Below are 22067 nucleotides of genomic sequence, written 5' to 3'. Positions count from 1 at the left end.
GAACACTTCCATTCCTATTGTTAGATGGAGTGTTGCATAATGACAAACTTTAGATCAAGATGCTTGGTTGTGCTGTACCAAGTTGTTTCAATCCTTACTGGTTTGCCATCTGTTTGTTCTATCAGTTACTAAGAGGGAGTGTTGAAATCTGTTATAATTTGGATTTGTCTATTTCTCCTTTTACTTCCGTCAGTTTTTCATTCAGTTTGAAACTCTGTTATTAGGAGCATAAACATTTAAGAATTGCTACATCTACTTGATGGATTGGCACTTTTTATCATTAAAGATTTTCCTTATTTCCTGTTTCTTGTTCTAAAGTCTATTTGTCTTATATTAATATAGTCACTACAGCCTTCTTTGTTTTGTGTTTCTATTATACATTTTCTATAATCTTACTTTTAATTTAAAACAATCTCTAAATAAGCACAGTTTGCCTTCAAATAATAGGATACTACTTCACATACAGAAACTTAATAATAGCATACCATCATTTTTTCCACCTGTGGTATGGGTATTGTTTTTTTTTTTTTTTTTTTTGGCAGTACTGGGGAATCAAACCGAGGGCCTTGTGCTTGCAAGGCAAGCACTCTACCAACTGAGCTATCTCCCCAGCCCCCCCCTAGGATATTGTTATGTACATTGTATTACATATATTGTATTGTCATTAAATGTACATTGTTGTATATTATCATTATTATATATCAAACTCCATGATAAATGTTTATTTTCACTTTCAACAATTACCTGTTTAAGAAAATATGAAAAATCTTTTATATTTGATCTACATCTGCATTTTCAACATTCCATTCCCTTGTTTACATGAAAAGCTCCTCCATCTATTACCATATTTTTCTTCAGTGTGAAAAACTTGCTTTAATCTTTTATAGTGCAGGTCTTCCAGGGACAAATTCTCTCAGGTTTTATTTTTCTGAGAACAATGTTTTGCCTTTCTTTGTAAAAGAATAGTTTCTCTGGATATATAATTCTAAGTTGATGGGGTTTTTTTGTTTGTGTTAGTACTTGAAAGATGTTCCATTGTCTTTTGGCTCACATTGCTTTTAACAAAAATATGTTGTGTTTTTTGTTTTTATTTTTATTTTTGCAGTGCTGGGGATCAAACTGAGGGCCTCCTGAATGCTAGGTAAGCACTCTACCACTAAGGCACATCCCCAGCCCTGTCTATAATTCTTATCTTTCCTTGTACATAAAATATCTGGTTGCTTTTAAGATATTCTTATAATCAATTGACTGTTTGCAATTTTATGATGGTGCACCTTGGTGTAATTTTCTTTGGGATTGTCCTGCTTGGGTTTTGTTGAGTCTCATGTATCTAGAAATTATACTTTTCTCATATTTGAAGATTTGGGGGGCATTGTTTCTTTCCTATTGCTTTTGATGTTGTTTGGTTCTTATAACCATTTGTTTTAATGTGTATGATTCAATGATTTTTAGCATATTCACAGAGTTGAACAACCATTAGCACAATCAACTTTTAGAACATTGTCATTACTTAAAAAAAAAACAACAACCCGTACTCATTAATATCACTTCCTATCTTCTCCCAACCTTCCAACCCTATAAATTCACCTGTAATGAACATCTCATATAAATGAAATCATACCATATGTGGGCTTTTGTATCTGTCCTCTTTCATAATGTTTTCAATGCTCATTCATGATGTAGTATGAACCAGTATTTAATTCCTTTTAGTTGTCAAGTATTATTCTATTGTATGGACAAATACATTTTTTAATCCATTCATCAGTTGATGGAAATTTGAACTGTTTTCATTTTTTGGCCATTATGAATACTATGAATGTTCATGTACAAGCTTTTGTGTAGACATGTTTTCTTTTCTTTTCATGTATATCTAGAAGTGGTATTTTGTGTCATATGATAAGTCTGTGTTTAAAATTTGAAGGAAGCACCAAACTGTTTCCCAAAGCAATATAGTCATTTTACATTACCCTTTGAAATATATGAGAATTCTAATTTCTCCACATATTTGCAACTTTTTTTTTTTTTTTTTTTTTGTGGTACCGGGGATTGAACTCAGGGCCTGTGCTTGCAAGACAAGCACTCTACCAGCTGAGCTATCTCCCAAGCCCTGCAACACTTTTTATTATCTATTATTAATAGTAGTAGTCATAGTAGTAGTAGTAATAGTAGCATTTATAGCCATAGTGGGTGAGGTGATATCTCATTGTGGAATTTTTCCCCATTTTTATTGTGGGAAAATACACATAACATAAAATTTTATCATCTTATCCATTTTAAATGTATAGTTCGTGGTGTTTAATACATTCATAATGTTTTCCAACCATCACTACCATCTATCTCATCTGAAACTCATATCCATTATACAATAACTCTCCATTCCCCCTGCTGAGCTTCCCCGAGTCCTTTACAACCACCATCTTACTTCTTTCGTTTTTTAAGTGATGGGATTCCACTATGTTGCCCAGACTATCCTTGAACTCCTGGCCTCAAGTGATCCTTCTGCTTCTCAGTCTCTTGAGTTTTTTTTTTTTTTTTGACTGGAGTATTTAATACAGTGTCTTCAAAGTTCATCTGAATGGTATTGATTAGTCTTTCCTTAACAACTAATGATGTTGAGTATCTTTTTGCATGAGTATCGGTCACTTGCATATCTTCTTGGTAGAAATATCTTTTCAAGTCCTTTGATCATTTTAAAACTGGATTGTTTGCTTATTTGCTATTGAGCTGTAAGAGTTCTTTAAATATTCCAGTTCCAAGTCTATTATTAGACACGGCATTTACAAATATTTTCTTCTTGTCTGTGACTTGTCTTTTTCAGCTTTTCAACAATACCATTTGAGACACAAAAGTTTTTAGTTATTAAAGTCCAGTATATCTATTTGGGTTTTTAAAAATTTTTTTGGTTATTCTTTTGTTGTCATACCTAAGAGAAGTCTTTGTCTAGTTCAAGGTCATAAAGATTTATCTTAGGGCTGGGAATGTAGCTCAATAGTAGAATGCCTGCCTAGCTTCCTTGTATAAGGATCTTGGTTTGATCTTCAGTACCACCATTATGACAAGAATTTTTATCTCTACATTTTTCTGTAAGAGTTTTATAGTTTTAGTTATTACATTATGAATTAATTTTTATTTGTAATATAAGGAAGAAATCTGGTTTGATGCTTTTGCATGTGGCTATCCAATTATCTAAGCACCATTTGCTGAAAAGACTATTTCCCCCACTGGATCGTTTTGGCACTCTGGTCAAAAATCAGTTGACCACAAATATGAGGGCTTATTTCTCAATTCCCAATCCCATTCCACTGAATAATTATGAGTACACTTAATGTATGTACTCATGACAGTGTTATACTCTCTTGGTAACTATACATTTGTAGTAAATTTTGGATAGGAAAGTGTGAATCCTCCAGTTTTTTTCTTCTTTATGAGACAGTTCTTTTTTTTTTTTTTTTTTTTTTATTTATTTATTTTTTTTTTTTGCTGTGCTGAGGATTGAACACAGGGCCTTGTGCTTGCGAGGCAAGCACTCTACCAACCGGGCTATATCCCCAGCCCTACAAGGCAGTTTTTTAAAAATATTTTTTTTAGTTGTCAATGGATATTTATTTATTTATTTATTTAATTTATTTATATGCAGTACTGAGAATCAAACCCAGGGCCTCACACATGCTAGGCAAACACTCTATCACTGAGCCACAACCCCAGCCCTCAAGACAGTTTTAACTGCTGTGGGTACCTTGAGGCCTCTATTTTTTCGAAGGTATTTTCTGTTCTTGCTCCTTTTCTTCTCCTAGAACTTCATTTAAATACATATTTGAATACTTGTAATGCTCTACTACAATTCACTGAGGCTCTGCTCATTTTTTTCTTTCTCTTTTTTTCTTTTTTCTTTTTTAGTGCTTATTTTCTTCCCATATTTCAGTTTGGATGGGTCTAATGCTCTATCTTTTTTAATGCTCTAGCTTTTTTTTTTTTTTTTTTTTTTTTTTTTTTTTTTTTGGGTGCTGGGGATCGAACCCAGGGCCTTGTGCTTACAAGGCAAGCACTCTACCAACTGAGCTATCTCCCCAGTCCCCAATGCTCTAGCTTTTGATTTCACTCAATTCAGTCCAATGAATTTTTCATCTTAGATACATTTTTCAGCTTTAGAAGTAACTTTTTTCCTATTTATTATTTCTCTTCTTGTGTTCATGACTTCTTTAAATTTGGAAATACATTTATAATAGTTTTTTAAAAGTCCTGTCTTCTCCATGCCATTTTTGACACTTTTTTTTCCTTAATGAATCTTTCTCCAGTTATGATTTACATCCTCATAGTTCTTATTTGCTGTCTCTCTCCCTGCATGGTGGCCTGAAAAGTGCCTTCGGGCAGACAGCTGAGATAACATAGTACTCACCTGATTTGTTCTTGTGTTAGGAAACACAGGCTTGTGCTGCCTATTGTTCAAAGTCTGAAAAGTTGTTTTACATATTTTGGCTAGTTTTTTATTTGTATTTTGTGAAGGGTGATTCTGGCTCTTGTTCATGGCCCATTATATAATTTTTCAATGTAATTTTCTTTCCCTATCCTTACAACTATTGCTATGATCCAAATGTATCCCCAAAAATTCATATGTTGAAATTTAATGTGATAAATTTAATGTGATACATTAGAGATGGGGTCTCTAGGAGGTGAAAATAATTCATAAAGATAAAACTCTCATGAATGGAGTAATGCCTTATAAAAGGGTCCCTTACACCACATGAAGATACAGTGTTCATCTCCTCTAGAGGATCCAACAACAAAGTACAATCTTAGAAGCAGAGAGCAGGCCTCACCAGACACCAAATCTGCTGGTGCCATGATCTTAAACTTACTAGGCTCCAGAACTGTGAGAAATAAATTTCTACTCTTATAAATTATCCAGTCTCAGGTATTTGGTTACAGTAGCACAAAGCTATTCTCTGATTTTGGTACTCTTATTAGTCATATATTGAATTTCTTGAATTAATTTTTTAAGTTTCTTTTTTACTTGTTCATTTTCCATTCTTTTTTAGTTCTTTTTGGAAAACTGCTTCAGTTTTATCATTTAAATTTATATGAATGTTTGATTTCTCCTATCCTATTTTAATTTCTAAGTTTTCTCTCTTATTCACTTAATGTTACTTTAAAAAAATGGAATCCTGTTTTTATTTCAAGGTTATGAATCCCTTTTATTTCCCAGTCAGTCTCCTGATACAGCAATTGGTCAGGTATCTGGGTATATTCCCTGTGGTACGCTTAAGTGTTGAAATTGAGGATGATTTCTTTGGGATAGTCAGATTCCCTAAAGCACAACTCTTGCTTAGGGTTTTTAAGACACACAAGGCAGGGAGCCTGGTTTGTGTACATCCAAGGGAGGCAAGCACTGGCTCTCTAACATTTCAGTATTTAGTCTTTCACTAAATTCTCATTTTTCAACATTACCCTCTGTTATGATTTTTAACTCACAGCCTCTCCAGTTCAACTTCTTCACAGATTAAACTTGTCCCCTATAACTTTATTAAGGTATTCTATCTAGGCAGTCTTTTAATTTTCTCTCCTTTTGCCCTTTAGCTTATGCATTGAAAGTTCAGGTATAAGGAAAGTATTTCCCTGATAAGCCATGAAAGAAGTTTCTCAAACTATAAAATGGAGAATAATGTATAATCTATTTGCTGCTGCTATAACAAAATGTCTGATGCTGGGTAAGGTATAAAGAAAAGAGCTTTATTTAGTTAACAATTTTGGAGGTCCAAGATCTGCTTGGCTTTGGTGTGGACTCTCTGGCTACAGGACAAGAAGTCAAGATGGCATCATGGTGGGAACACAATTCAAGAGTGAGAGATCACATTGCAAGACAGGAAGCCAGAGAGATTCAGGGACCAGGGTTTTTTGTTTGTTTATTTGTTTGTTTGTTTTTTAAATAGCTCATTCTCATAGGAACTAACCTAGGTCCCTCAAGAACATAATCCTTTCTGAAGGTGGGCCCCAATGATCTAATCACTTTTTACCTGGTTCTACCACCTCAACACTGCCACACTGAAGACCCAGCTTCTAGCATATGAACCTCTGAGGAACAAACTCAAACCATATCACATGGAAAGAAATTTCTAACAGGTTTATATGGCTTTAGTTAGAAGAAGAAGAAGAGAAAACCAGTGTAAAACCCCTGCATTCTATCCTGAAACATGCCAAAAGCATGGTACTTTACCAGACATACTCTCATTCTTGATAAATTTAGTACATTTCTGTTAACCTCTTATCTGCTCTCATGTTAACCTCTGAATTTCATTCAACACAAGTGGTCACCTCCTCTTTCTTGAAGCTCATTTTTCTGTTCTCATAAATCATTGACTCCTAACTAGTCTTCTAAAAGCCTCTAACTAGCATTCTCTTCTAACTGGTCTCTATATGTTGGTGTGTTTCTGTGCTTGGTTTTGACCTTATTTATCCTTCCTCTTTTCTGTGTTTCACCCAGTCCCAGGACTCTGAATGTGATGTGAATGCTGTTGACTCAAATTCATCTATCTTACCTCTCCATTGAACTCCAGACATCTATTTGACATGTCCATTTCAATATCCAATAGGCAATGCAAGAGAAGGAATCTATTCCTTCCCTAGTATCCCCAATTCATAAAGGCTTCCACTGTCTATCCATTTCCTCACACAATAACCTATTAGTCAACCCTGATTCTTCTCATTTCTATATGCCCACATCCTACTCAAATAAATTCCATAGGTTTTTATCTAAAAATAAACATCCAATCTACCCACTCTTCTTCATTGCTAAGCAACCATTTTACTTAGTTTCTGCAATAGTTTCCTGATATCTTTGCTGTCACTCTTGAAACTCATTTTTCACATAGTAGAGAAATCCTTTTAAAAAATATAATCCTTTGGTTGGCTTTCTAGTACACTTAAAATGAAATCAGAATTTCATTTTATGAATTACGATTATGTTCTAAAAGGACCTTGATGATCTGGCCCATATACCTTTCTCTCTAATCTCATATTATTCTGTTGCCTCATTGTTCACTCAACAATTATTTATTGAGCAACTGCAATGTGTCAGAAATTGAGCTAGATATAGGTTGTTAGACTGTGGTTACAATTTTATTCTGGCTATCTGTTATTAGCATGGCCTGAGTTATCATTGTAGACAAAACAGTTTGATCATAAGGTCACGCAGGAAAATGTCCACTGGGATCATTTGGAGCCTAGCAGTTTTGTCCTGTTATCAAACTTTCCTTCTCTGTTCAGAGTTAAAAGCATAATAGAATAAGACTTTAAAAGTAATGGCAGGGCTGGGGCTGTAGCTCAGTGGCAGAGCACTTGCTTAGCTTGTATGAGGCACTGGGTTCCATCCTCAGCACCACATAATAAAAAACAAATAAAATCGAGGCATTCTGTCCATCTACAACTACAAAATTTTTTTTAAAGTAATGGCAATAACTACAATGAACTTCATAATTATGATAATAACTATTTGGATTACATTAAGACACATTTATATATTCACCATTTATTATAGATTATTTGCTAAGCATTGTGCTTAAGACCTGGGTTCAGAAAAACATTTAGGGAAAATACTTATCCTGCACTTAAGATTGATGCCAATTTGGAAGATTGGAATCTTCCACTATTCTCTCTTAAGAAAAGGCAAAATTCTTTGCTTGACCACTGTTTCCATTTCTTGGAGGGGTGAATATGGAATATTGTACATAGTCCAGGTCTTCTCTGTCAATAAAAAAACCAATTCTGGTTCTGTCACTTTGAATAGTATCACATGTACTGTGTGTATGTATACATATGTGTGTATATATAAGAAATGTATACATACATGTATGTATATAAATACATGTATATATATAAGAAAATGAAAATTCTGATAACAAATATAAAATGCTCAATAAATAAGATTAGAAAATAACTCTAAAATTAAAATATTTTTGAGTTTAGAATTTGTTTAGTGAAATACTTAAATCTTTCATGTTGTAAGTTGAAACAACTACTTGAGTTGGACTTGCTGTGTGGTCTTTTTTAAACATCCACCCTGATTGTTCAGTGAAATTTTGGATATTTCGAGGAATTCATTTGTACTAGAATACATATATTTATTTTCACAATTTACTGCTTATAATAGTTATGGGATGGATCAGTCAATAGATATGAATTTGTAAATAAAGCTGATGCTGTTTGAAAGTAGCTCTGAAAACAAGATCTCTGTATGTGGGATAAAGAAGCTCATTTTTCCTCCTGTGATTCCTATGTCAATGTCAATAAATGATACCACAGTGCATCCCACTGCCATAACAGAAACTTTGAGGTCAGAGCAATGACTCAACTCACAGGTAATTATTTCCAGGAAGCTTTGCCAAGCCTAGGCTGTTATGTTTGGGTTACCATACTAAACAGGATGACACTGTAGTATCATTATTTGTTTACTGTAAGTTTCTTGAGACCTGGAACTGAATTGTTCCTTCTTCTGCGGTACAATACCTGACAAATATGTAGGCGCCCAGTTCATATTCAAATAAATGAGTAACTGAATGAATGTGGCACAATATGATATAACATGGCATGAATATAGCTAGTACAAAGTAGAATAAATTCAACACCCAGGGTGGTTCTTCAAATAGGAGCAACCTGGAGAGAGCTCAGGTGTAGTCACAGTTACTAGAAGTTCATTCATTGGGAGATCAAAGGGCAAGAAATCTAGTCTAGAAGGAAAAGTTTGATGGATACATGATGCAGACAGGAAAAAGCATATAATTTATTCTCAGAGAATCTTTTATTCTGTTGGTAAAAGATGGAGGACTTGGGATATGGAGAAGAAAACCAGGTAAGAGAGCAGAATTATACAAATAAATATATTAAAAAGAAGAGATTCACAAGATAGTTTTAAAACAGATCCACATTAAATTTTAAAAGTGATATATTTTATAGATATTTCAAAACATACTTTTCAATCACCATTTCATGTAAATATTTAAAATTAATTTTCTTTATACTACCTTTATATGTATAAGTTGGTTGTCGACTGCTATAAGGTGATTAAGATTCTCCAGTATTTCTAAGTCTCTTATGTCATCAATATTATTGTTGCTGATATTCAGTATAGAGAGGGATTTCTGTAAGAAAAATAACTAAATTAGCATTAGTAAATAGGTTAAATACTATACATAGGAAATAAAAATACGAATTCTTAAGAAGTTGTAAGATTTATCAGGTTGTTTTGCTTTTTATGCAAGAAAATAAACCATGGGGATCTTGTTTTAGTGCTATTTATTTTTGGATGGAACTTTCAGAACATAGTATGTGATGTAAATTTTGGTTTTGCCTGTAGTTTCTCCATACATTTTTATTTTCCTCTTCCATAATAAAAGATTTACAGAATAAAGAAGCCAAGAATAAAAAAAGAAAAAAAAGGGGGCTGGGGAGATAGCTCAGTCGGTAGAGTGTTTGCCTTGTAAGCACAAGGCCCTGAGTTCGATCCCCAGCACCCAAAAAAAAAAAAAAGATGCTCCCCCAAACACAATGTTGAAAACAGAAAAATGCTTATTGTAATTTAAACAAATTATATTTTGTGCTAAATATCATTAAGATTTGTGCTTTACATAGGAAGAGATAATTTTTATCTTTGTTTTTGTGAAGAGGAAGGATAACCAAGCAAGAACAAATATCTGGTTTTTATGTTTATATTTGCCTCTCTATAGTGGTTTCTCTTTACTGTCCATATATTCAAAAGTCACTTGAAATAACAGTAAGCTAATTAATAAGAATTTTGATGTAAGCTATTAATGAGGACTTAAATATACAATATGGCAACACTAAATCAAAGGCATCTTAAATCTGAGGCACAGAAATCTCTACCAAGATTGAGTATACCACTGAGGATCTGCACTGATCAACCTTTAGAAAAAATATTTCCTGATACATCACTTGAAATAAACCTGAAAAAATTATGACATATTTAGAACTTCAGAATCTGCTTGAATCCATGTAAAAATTGAGCTAGTAAAAATGTTTTGAGTGGTGTTTTCCACCACTAAAACTAGCCATCCCCACAGTCGGGTCTGTCTAATTGGAGCAGTTGAGGTTGAGCTGTGGTTGCTTACAGATGATCATGAGAGGATGGGATAAAAACTAGTTCATTTCTCTGCATTGTTTAAAAGCTGCCAAATAATTATGCATTCCTTTTTCCTTAGACTTTTCTCTAAAATTTAAAATTTTAAGCTATGATAATCACCAAGGCCCAAATTATGAATGACTTATCATCTGCATTAGAACTTAAATTTACATAACCTTTCCATATTCATTTACTTATCTAGGAGGTGGGCATTCCTATCCTATTTTATAGTATCGTGACACTGAGACATAATGTGGGAAAAGCAGCTTCAGTCCTCAAGCTCTCAACCTGTCATACAAACAGGAAGAGAACTTGCAGTGTCCAAATATACCTTCACCATGTCCCAGTTCCATTATAACTTGTTAATCATTATATTCTTTGTCAAAATATTCAAATGTGGCCTTACTGCCAGAGAACGAAGAGTTCTTGGATCAAATAGAAGCTTTTCTCCAAGGGGAAGCCTCTGACTCTCAACATGAAGTTCTCTTAGTTCTTCCAATCCTTCTAAACCTTCTATGACAGCAATGTAATTGCCTCCCAGATATCTGAAACATAGACATAATTCTAAATAGACTCTGAGAATGCTATGGTCTTTTTTAAAAAATATTTTTTAGATGTTGATTGAGCCTTATTTTACTCATTTATTTATATGTGGTACTGAGAATTGAACACAGTGCCTCCCACGTGCTAGGCAAGCACTCTACCACTGAGCCACAACCCCAACCCCAAGAATGCTACGGTCTTTACACATAATAAAAGTGTAATAAAATCACTCAGCTGTGTGAAAATTATATACACAGAATACTATACTTCTATATTGAATCTATGAAAGGTTTATCTAAATAGCAATAAATTATATTTTTACACTTAAGTTAGTCTAAGAAATATATTTTTACTTTTTCTAAAATGTGAGAATTGAGACAGTCCTTAGTAAACTATCTACCAGGGCTTTTCATGTGTTAGGGTATAGAGAATCACCTGTAGGTTTAAAAATGAAGATTTTTTGGCATAACTCCCAGAAATTCTGATTTAGATATCTAGGTTGGAACCCAGTCTTTTTTTTTAAATTTATTTTTATTGTACACAAATGGGATACATACTGTTTCTCTGTTTGTACATGAAGTAAAGGCATACTATTTGTGTAGTCATACTTTTACATAGGATAATAGTGTTTGATTCATTCTGTTATTTTTTCCTCCCCCCCACCCCTCCCACCCCTCTTTTCCCTCTATACAGTCCTTCCTCCATTCTTACCTCCCTCCCAAGAACCCAGTCATTTTTAATGAGCATTCCCCACCCTGCTCTTATTGTCCCCATTATGAGGCCTTTGGTCCACTTTTGTGAAGCATGGTAGTTATTCTAGGCTGGGGAAATGTGGATCTACCAGTCTTCATTGCCTAATTATAATTACTATAGGCAGTAAATGCCTTTTTACAATCAAATGTACATGAACATGATCAATTCTATGACATTGATCTTTTGAGTCATGTGATTCTGAAAGGCACAGCACTTATCTGGGTTCCATGGAAACTTTTTTCACTAGTTAAGTCATAGGAGGATGTTTTAGGTGTCCCTATAAGTTCATAATACAACTTACTCCACCAAAAAAGAAAGATACATCAAGCTTAATAAAACATAAATTGTTCAGTTTACATGTGAAAGTTTATTTCATATGAATAACAATATGTAAGAAAATAAAAATTGAAGCCTGTTCCACAAAACATATGTGAGAATCAGACTCAATTACATATTAAATTTACTTGTGAAACAATGCAGAAAATGGAAATGCCTGCCTACATAAAATATATACTCTAAGGATGACAAACAGTTAACATTATTAAAAAATAAAAGCACTTACAGTTTTTCCAGTTTCTTTAATGACCTGAGGTTCTCTATATATGAAATACAATTGTTTTGTAGGTACAGATGGGTCAGATTTGTGGCATAATTCAGGTTAGTGATTTGACTAATACGATTATCATATAAATATAAAACACTAAGATTTTTGCAAAGAGAGAGGTCTTCCTAAAAGGAAAACAACAACAGTCATTTTTAATTTCTCCTAAAAACTGAGACATTTGTTTTCTAGAGAGTTTTTCATGTGAACATTCTATAAATTCCCTTAGGGTTTATATAAATGAAAAATATTTCTCTCTTCTTGGCATAGTCAAAATGATACTAGAATGATTACAAAATAAGTTCTAGGATTTAACATTCTATAATTATATCAGTAAAATTGTATTTGTTAAGATTTTTCCCAGTGCAAGCAATTTTCCTTGGAAGCAATTAGGGTCCTCTGAAAGTAGAAGCATTGAACAAATTATTGTTCCAATGTTAAAAAACCAGGCTTGCTCTTTCTGTGTGTCTGGAAGTGAACTGCTACTGTTTATAATACTGAAAAGCAGAAGTCATCCAATATTCAAGATTAATGGATTAACTAAAAATATGATAATGCTATTGAAGTGAATAGTGTAAAACCATTAACTATCCTTATACTTTCTATAGTACTACCTTACAAATTTAATAATACATAATTAAATGAAAACAGTGCATTCCTTATGACCCAATTTTGGAAAATTATATTACTACATGCCTAGAAAAGACTGGAAGGACAATACCTAAGTATTAAAAATGGGTATCTCTGAATGGTAGGATATTTCTTCTTTTTATATATATTTTATTCTAAAAAAATTTGTTCTCAGTGCTGGGGGATCAAACCCAGGGCTTTGTACATGCTAGGCACTCAAACATTGCACTACACTCCCAGTCCTGTTTAGTTTGTCTTAAGATAGGGTCTTACTAAGTTGAGGTTGGCCTTGAACTTTCAATCTTCCTGCCTTAGCCTCTCAAGTGAATAAGATTACAGGTGCGTGGTACCACATTCAGCTAAACACCAATTACATCTGAGGTAAGGGGGAAAAAAGGTAATTTTATCTTATTTATTTATTTATTTAGTCTTTTTTGGAACTGGGGGTTCAACCCAAGACTTTGGGGATGCAAGGCAGACACTTCACCACTGAGCTACATCCCAGCCTAAATAAAGGTAATTTTAAAAGACTGTTATTTCTTGAATGGTGGCAGAATTACCCTAGAATAATTCTCCCTACAAGAGAGAGAGGAAAATTCTGCTACAAAATGTGTCAGCCTTCATCAACATCACATTTTTGGAAACTTTAAGTTTATAACTTCTTATTTTAGTGTGAATTACTTTAACTAGTTTGCATTCCTCCTGACAAAGATCAAACATGCTGTGGAAATATAGTTACGTAAGGGCTCTTTGGGTCTTCCTGGAGAAAGCAATCTTATATAGTATGATAAGGTAGAGAGCTCTGAGCAACAAAAGAGAAACAGGAGGCCTGGGGCTGTTGGATCCTTGGAGAGAAGGATCAGCAGAGAACCAGAAATGATATAAGAGCGGGTTGTGGCTCTGCAAAAACAAAAACAAAACCTTTTTTTTTTTTCTTAATTTTGCGATAGCAAGCATTGAACTCAGGCATGTCAGGCAAGTGATCTACTGCTTTGCTATGTCCCCAACCCCCTCAAAACATTCTTAAGGGACAGTTTTTGCTTGGGGCTTTGGTATTTCATCCATCCATTCATTTGACAAATGTTTATTAGGCATTTAATATGAGTCAGGTATTGTACTGGATAGGGGGTTTAGAATGATGTGTACAAAATAGACATGATCCTTGCCCTCATGTAACTTCTATGTTTCTGAGAAATTTTCTCTCATCTGTAGTCTTTAAGACATACTGGGGACGACAGATTGGTATCTACAAATGATCACAAAAAGTTATTTCAGCCTTTAAAATTTCCTAAATTAAAGCCAAGAATTACCCTAGCACTGAGAAAATGCAATTTCAGAATATATTCAAGTCCAACATATTCTTGTCTGATAAAACTAACCCACTCCAACACACACACACACACACACACACACACATACACACACACACACACACACACACACACACACACATATAACCAGTTAAATTAGGTGCAAAACAATTTCAATTGACATTTTTTTGTGGGTGGCATCTGTTAGGATCCAATTCAGGATCTTGGGCATGCTAAGCACACACTCTACCACTGAGTTATATCCCTGCTGCCACTGTTGAACTTTTGAATTATGGTACTCACATAGTTATTTCATAACATTTTGATGTGTCAAATATTATATTGCAAGGCTCTGGAATAATACAAAAACATCTTTGAAATTATTTTCAAATCCAGATTGCCACACTATATAGAGTATTGTAGGGGAACAGAAACAACAGTATCTAAAATATATTCATGAAAATCACAATGGTACATTTATAGAAAATAAGTTTGATATCACAAGAAGTAAATTAAAAAGAAAACATACTATAAAGCTTACTAGTAAAAATACAGTTAATAAGTTTAATTAATAATAGAGTTAATATGTTAGGTATACCCTCAGACCAATTTCTAAACTTTACATTGGTTAATTATATAAAAATAAGAAATAATTTGAGTTCTTACAATTGCATCTATATTTCTGTCTGAAAAATTTATATGAGTTAATTTCTTCAGGCAATGTGCCATGGTTTCTTCTTTTCGGGGTTTAAGATTGCTGTTTTTGGCAATTAGTTCCAAGGTCAGTCGAACCATGATTTCTCTATAAACCAAACTCTCAGCAATAGCTCTGTTTTGATGTCATGTCCAGAAGCAGGTTTAGATATTGTTTATTTCCAACTTTCTAAAAATTAAAAAAAAGGGAATATTATGATATCACATAGCAATTTAGGAAAGGTTATTTTGATTTAGGTTTTTTCTTTTTTCTTTTGCTTTTGCAGCATGGAGGATTGAACCCAGGAGTGCTTCAGCACTGAGCTACATCCCCAGCCCTTTTAGTTTTGTTTGTTTGTTTGTTTGTTTGTTTTTTGCGAGAGGCTTACTCTGTTGCCCAGGCTGGTCATGAACATGTGATCCTCCTGCCTCAGTTTCCCAAATAGCTGGGATTACAATGTGTGCTACTGTACCCGGCTTCTTTAATTTTCTTAAATAAAACTATTTGATGAGTTAGTCCACAGACATTTTTATGAGCATTGAGGTATTTTCTAAGCATATATTAAAGACTTAAGAATTAATTAAGTGCATAGTATTCATTTACTTTTAAATCTTTTCCTCTCAAATAGCATTGAACTGTTATTGTGGGCATCTTTTGAAGGATAATTTATTATCTTTTGGAGTCAAAAAGGACCTCAAGGAATATTTTCTATTGTTCTCATTTCATAGGTGAAGAAACTAAGTCCCAGAGATTTATCTGCAATTACTCAATCTAGAGGCAGTTGAGAATGACATCAGGTTTTCTGGCTCCTTTTCACATAATAGCCACAGTAAATCTGTTTCCAAAATTCCAAAATCAGAACAGATAAATTGAAAAGCTTGAGTTATATAGAGGATAATGCTACAAGACACTTAAAAGTGGAGCTAGCCTAGGAATTTGTTATGTTATGTTACTGCAGCTATAATCCTGAAAGAGGCAACATAATGTAGTATTTCTCGGTCCAAATGGCCTGGTTTAGATTTTGGCTTCACTGATCACTGGGTAGGCAGTCTTAGGTTATCTCAAATTTCTCATAATATATGGGATTGGGTCATGGTTCAGCAGTAGATCCTAGTGTTCCTGAGGCCCTGGGTTCCATCTCCAGTAGAACAAAAATAATAAAATAAGAAACAAAATAAGGAGCCGGGTACAATAGTTCAGGTACTTAAGAGGCTGAAGCAGGAGGAGGTTATTTTTGTTTGTTTTGCAGTACTGGGGATTGAACCCAGAGCCTTGTGCTTAGTACCAACTAAGCTATATCCCCAGCCCAGAAGGAGTTTTTTTGTTTTTTTGTTTTTTTGTTTTTAATATTTTTTAGTTGTCCATGGAGCTTTATTTATTTACTTATTTGTATGTAGTGCTGAGAATAGAACCCAGGGCCTCACACATGCCAGGCAAGCGCTCTACCACTGAGCCACAATCCCAGCCCCTGAGCTCAGGAGTTTGAAGCCTGTTGAATGTGTAAGAACCTGTCTCAAAAGAATAAATAAAACAAGAAAAATGGTATCTATTTCTGAGGTAGGAGGACCCAATCCCCCTCAAGGAATACTTTTCACTTTTTCTCTTTCCTTCTAAAATAGTTGACCTCACAGTAAGTGCTGGATTGAGTTTCCTGGAGAAGAAGACTGACTCTATATTGAATTTTACTGTAGTTTCTCTAAATGATCAAGGTATTTATTCTCTGTGGGTGATATGTAATAAGAGAAGTTCCTCACAACCAGATCATCACTTACACAAACTTTTTCAAGCCAATGGATGTAATTGCTATTTCTTATATTTCACCTATATTTGCTAGTGAGTTTTGTTTTATAAGTAATTTTTAGAACACACATATTTCTATCAGATACTATTGATTATATCTGTTGCAAATATTTTTTCATCGGCTAGTCTATTTGCTCTCTCTCTCTCTCTTTGTTTTTAAAGTTATTTTCTAAAAACTAGAAGTTTTTTCTGTTTTTGAACATTAGCCCTGTGCATCACTTTCCGTTCATGTTTTGTGCTTTTTGTGGTAACTCCTTCCCTAATTTTAAAAGAATGACATTGCCAGGTGCAATGTCCTCCTGCCGGCTGAGGCAGGAGGATCACAAGTTCAAAGTCAGCCTCAGCAACTCAGCAAGGTTCTGAGCAACATAGTGAGAGCCTGTCTTGAAACAAAAATAAGAAGGTTGAGGGATATGGCTCAGTGGTTAAGCACCCCTGGGTTTAATTCCTGATACCAAAAAAAGAAGAAGAAAAAAAGAATAATTAAAGGCATCATACTACAGTGATACATGTATTCTCATGTTTATAGCAGCACAGTTCACAATAGCCAAACTATGGAACCAGCCTGTTTCCATCAATAGATGAATGAATAAAGAAAATGGGGTGTATATATACATAATGGAGTTTTATTCGGCCATAAAGAAAAATGAAATTATGTTACTGCAGGAAAACAGATGGAACTTGAGGCCATTATGTTAAGCAAAATAAGCTAAACTCAGAAGGTCAAGAGTGAGGGTGTATGTTTTCTCTCATATGTGGAAACTAGAGAGAAAAAAGGAGAAGAAAGGTGGTGGGATGGGCTGGGATGGCCATGTGGAAAGAAAGAGTGTATGCACTTGTCTTACTGCTGAACTCAAAGTATTTGCAATTTTCACTACTATGTATAATGTTTGCTTTTTTTTTTTTGTAGGTAGCCACTCTCAGATTAAGAAAGTTCTTTTCTACTCAGTTTGTAAATATTTCTTTTTAAATCACTAATTTGGGGGCTGGAGGTGTAGTTCAGTGGTAGAGTACCTGTTCTGTATTTGTGTGCAGTTCTAGGTTCAATTTCAAGCACCAATAAAGAAAAAACAAAAACCAAAAAAATTCCTGAATGGATGTTGACTCTGAGTGTGTGCACACACGTGCATGCAAATGTGTGTATTAGAATATGTGGTGAAATAGTTAATATGTTAATAGACTTACGTTAAAATGTTTTACGTTCCAGAGATATATCACACAGAATAGCATATACTAGATACACTGGATCTAAGTGAATTGAGTTTGCTAATATTTTATTTAGGATCTACTTTATCTATGCTTCTTTAGGGACTTTGGCCAGTCATTTTTTTTCTTATTCTTTGATGGCTGGATTTTGGTATCCAAAGCTAACTAAAATCAGCTAGTGAATATTCGTACTTTTTCCTTCCTCAAATATATGATTAAAATCTCCTGTAAAACCAACTGGGCCTGGTGGGTTCTCATTTGGGGGGTAATGATTTTGAGGAGATTAATGTTTAACTACTGCTTTAGTTTCTTTAATGGTTATAGGTCTCTTCAGGTTTTCTGTTTCTTTTGGAATCCATTTTGGTATATTTTGTGTATTTCATAGGAAATTAACCTTTCTGCTTATATTTTAAATTTACTGTCAGAAAGTTATTCTATTTTAATATGCCAGTCTTTGCTACTGCTTTGATTGATAGTTCCCTTTCTCATCCCTAATTTTTTTTTCTCCATTTTCCCCTTGATTAGTCTTTCTGGTTTTTCTCAAATCAGGTTGTCTGTTTTGTTAGCACAACATTCAAAGGACACCAATTTTAGTTTTGTTGACCATCTCTATTGTATCTCTGCTTCAATTTTATTACTTCATTTTTCTCTTTTTGAATTTTCTTTCCTCCTACGTTCAGATTTATTTTGTGTTTTCCCCAAGGTCTAGATGTGGATGCTTGCTTTAATTTTAGTCTATCTTCTAATATAAATATACATAAATATATTTAAGATTAGAATTCTCTACTCTTAGCTGATTCTACCAGATTTGATTTTTCATACAGATGTTTTCAATTTTTAATATCCTTTTATGCTTTTGTTGGCCCATATTTAAAACTTTTAAATCTTAGAACCTTTTTTCCTGAAAAATTTAATTGTCCTTTTTATACTGGTAACTATAAAATGCATTTGTTAATTTATTTATTTTTGCACTGGGAACTGAACCCAGGGACACTACCACAGAGCTACCTCTCCTTTCTATTTTTTATTTTGAGACAAGAGTCTTAAGTTACTGAGGGTCTCTGGAACTTGTGATCCTCCTGAGTAACTGGGATTACAGGAGAGCCCAGTGAAAATGTACATTTAAAAGAGGTTATCCATCCCAGGGCCTTCCCCTGGTAACTGAGGGAGATTGCTATATTGGTGTCTTTTCAGGAACAACCCTGTAATATGGAGGAGGTGATCCCAGTGGGGTTAACTCTGATGAAAGGGAGACAGGAGTCACAATGGATTTATCCTCCTTTCCCTCATGGACTTTTGGGAAACATATTCATTTCAGAACATCTCTTTGAAAACATGTGGTAGTCTTCAGAGTAACAATTTCTTCTATTTGCTCTCCTTCCATCTCTGTCCAGTTCATTTTTTCCTTCACTCTACTTCCCTGAGATTGCAACCCAAGAAAAGTGCTATCACAAGTTTTTGCTTACGGCTGTTTTTCAACCTGAATTAAAATAAATTTTGGGTCTAAAACCTCATAAAGGCCTATCCACATGCAAGAGAGGCAAACTTTAATCTCTACCCTCTTGGATTCCTTTTTTTCTGGTTGGACCTAAGAATTAAATTGACATAAGACAGAGCAAAAGAAGAAAAGCATATAAATTTATTTAATACAAATTTTAAGTGGCAAGGGAACCTTTGACATGAAGACTCAAAGACATACAGCTGAGCACTTATATACTGAATTAAGAGTAGGAAATCGTGAAAATGTGACAAGGCAAAGGGGATTGGGCTAAGGTAGCCAACTGTGAAGAAGTGGCTAGGAAGTTAAGGGTTAATCAAAAATTTGTAAGGATTTTCCTGGACCTCAGCTTCCCATCCATGATGGTAAGAATGATAATTTTCCACTATAGGAAGGAACTTTTTCACATGGAAATTGCATTTGTTGCTTTTAAGAAACAAAATAAAAGGTCAGTAATGTTGCACCTGTTGTTCCTTAAAGCCTTTAGCTCAATACAGTCAATATGCCAGAGCAGCATATTTTAGGATGGCATAATCTTAACTCTGTCACTATAGAGGAATTCTGTCTCTACAATGGATGTTTGTGGAGAAGAAAAGTTTTAAGAATTTCAGATAATTAAAAGTAGAAAGAGGCAAACTTAAATGAAGTATTTATTAAACCAAGGGAAAGTCAAAGGACCTAATCAATAATTAAAAAAAAAAAAAAAACTTTCCAGGGATTTGAATGTGAAAGTGACAGAACTGAACATTTAAAAATCATCGACGTTTAACTCAAAAGAACCTGCACTGTAGCAGTGCACAAGGAAGATTATTTCGCAAAACACTTGTCACATTTGTTAAAATAAAACTTTAAACTTTATTGGTATTGTAGTTTCATTGTGTAAATAAATTATAAACTTTCAGAAGTCTAAACTGAACCCAATAGTGTGGGTTTGGATACATTTTAGAACATAATAATAAAAACAATTACGTCAACACTTGTGGTGTGTCCTTGCTTTTCTTTTAAATGAGATTCATTATTTTCTAAAGTGTGAGAAACGCCTTTTCTGCATTTCCTCCCACTAGATAATGTCATCTCGGGCTCCGATAGCTAGGCTCTCCCTCCAGATCCCCGTGGGAACAGCTTACAGCTGCGTTCTGGAAGTCATTAAGTGGCCCCCTCGACTTTCATTCCCCGGGATTTCCACAGGCCAAACGAGATGGACAGTTTCCCAAGTTAATTTCCACCTACATTTCTACTCTGCGAGTCCCAGGCTCAGCGACCTCAGCCCTCAAGCTTTCAAAACCCTTTGGAACTCAGACGCGCCCGCGGTGCCTGCCTCTCGCTCAGCCCGGCGGCCCCCGCTTCCACCGCCTCCTTCCTCCGGAGCTGTTTCCCAATCTTGCCTGATCCTAGTCATTTGTTAAAAATTCAGACTGCGTTTTTCTGGAAATTCTAGATGTCTAGAGACAGGGCCCAGGGACCTGCATTTTAACAATCGTCCCAGGAGAGTCTTACTGGCAGGCAAGGTTGCGAAACGTGGCTATGGGGTTTCCTCTGTCTCAACGCTCCTTCCCGCGAGTCCCCTCACCGCTCGCTGGACTAGTCTGGTCAGTACCTCCGGTTTGGTAAGTTGCGCCGGCCTCGGGTCCTCCGCAGCCTCCACGCAGTTGCCGAGCAACTAGACGCTCCCGGTCTACCCGCGGCTCGCGGGAAGTATCGCGAGGCTGCAGGAAGCACCCTCTCCCGTGGCCCCTGCGGTCCTGTGGATTGTGACGTGGCGGCAAGGTGTTTGATGTTGCCAACTAGGCAGTCTCCGAACTGAGGCCAGTTGATTGAGCTGGCCGTGAGGCATCGGTTTCATAGGTAGTACACCGAACAGTATTTGTTAGGTCACCATTTCCCATTCTTGGAGCATCAGATTTGACTATTGAAGTGCCCAGTAACCGCTTTGTCCCACTATCAGATCAGAAAAGGAATTGTCTGAATCAAGGTGCAGCCAGTTCTCCACCTTTTCTCCGATAAAACCCAAACTCAGGGTGACATTCAAGAGCATTCTCATGTCTCCCCTTACCGTTTACCCCTTGACCCCTACTCTCCAGAATTCCCCAGTATTCCCAGTTCTAAAAAGATTTTCCCTCCCTAATTCTCCCTACAGGGTAGCGATAGCACACACTTTATTCCCGCTTTCATTATTTGCATCCTTTCTGAAGACCTTTCTGCAGACTCCATCTTTGTTAAGTGATGTTACTTTTTGTTCCCAGCATAGCTGGGATGTATTAAGTTCTTTAGCATAGCACTTAACACTTTACCGTTTGTTATTTATCCGTACTCCAATAAGGTGACACATTATTTGAGGACAAGGATTATGTCTTTTACCTTGTTATTCCCAGGTACCAGGAAGGTGCCTTGAGAAGTCACTTCTTAAGTGTATGTAAAATGAATAATTTATCAATGAAAGAAAGAACAGTAGCACAAAGAACAGATATTTACAGTGGAGAGAGACAGGCTTAATAGACTTACAGTGAAACAAGTCTGAGTGTAAAGGACAGAGCATATCTGAGAGTACCTGCTGTGTTCTGACAGTACAAGGTTATCATTGCAATTTCTTGAGCCAAGAAGCATCAAGAGTGTATCTGTTAAAGTTACAAGGCAGCTTAGAGCCAGTAAGGGCAGTCCAATTGCCATCGTGCAGATAAGGAGACTACTGGGCTTAGAAAGAGGAAAGAAATATGTTGAAGGTCACACCTGGGGTGGCAGAGAGGGAACTTATTCTTGGGCTCCTGATTTCAAATCTGGTTTTCCTTACAATAGGAATAGCTTTAGAGGGTTGGAGATCAGGGCAGAGAAACCCTAACTTCATTCAAAATATTGTTGGTAAAGTCCATTTGTGAAGTAATCTTGCCCCAAATGGGATGAAGACA

General features: G+C 35.2%; 1 protein-coding gene across 5 annotated transcripts in view; it reads right to left on the bottom strand.

Moving 5' to 3' along the window:
• The window catches only part of Ppp1r42 (protein phosphatase 1 regulatory subunit 42), a 53405-nt gene extending 32591 nt beyond the window's left edge, over positions 1–20814 (bottom strand). For 4 of the 5 annotated variants that reach the window (XR_007110358.1, XR_007110364.1, XM_047565601.1 and 1 more), the window contains exons 1-5: positions 20762–20814; positions 14633–14849; positions 11988–12154; positions 10536–10674; positions 9015–9131 (exon numbers count right to left, since the gene is read on the bottom strand). Coding sequence is in view for 3 of the 5 variants with exons in the window: in XM_047565601.1 (XP_047421557.1) it covers positions 9015–9131; positions 10536–10674; positions 11988–12154; positions 14633–14761 (552 nt within the window). In the remaining 2 variants the exon portion in view is untranslated. Of the gene's footprint in view, positions 1–9014; positions 9132–10535; positions 10675–11987; positions 12155–14632; positions 14850–20661; positions 20702–20761 lie in introns of those variants that run through there. The other variant, XM_047565604.1, reaches the window with a different exon arrangement.
• Positions 20815–22067: the final 1253 nt, after the last annotated feature.

Source organism: Sciurus carolinensis, chromosome 1 (genome assembly GCF_902686445.1).
Source record: "Sciurus carolinensis chromosome 1, mSciCar1.2, whole genome shotgun sequence".
Classification (NCBI taxonomy): Eukaryota; Metazoa; Chordata; class Mammalia; order Rodentia; family Sciuridae; genus Sciurus; species Sciurus carolinensis.
Note: the sequence above shows the minus strand (reverse complement) of the source record. Positions and strands in the feature narration are given on the sequence as shown.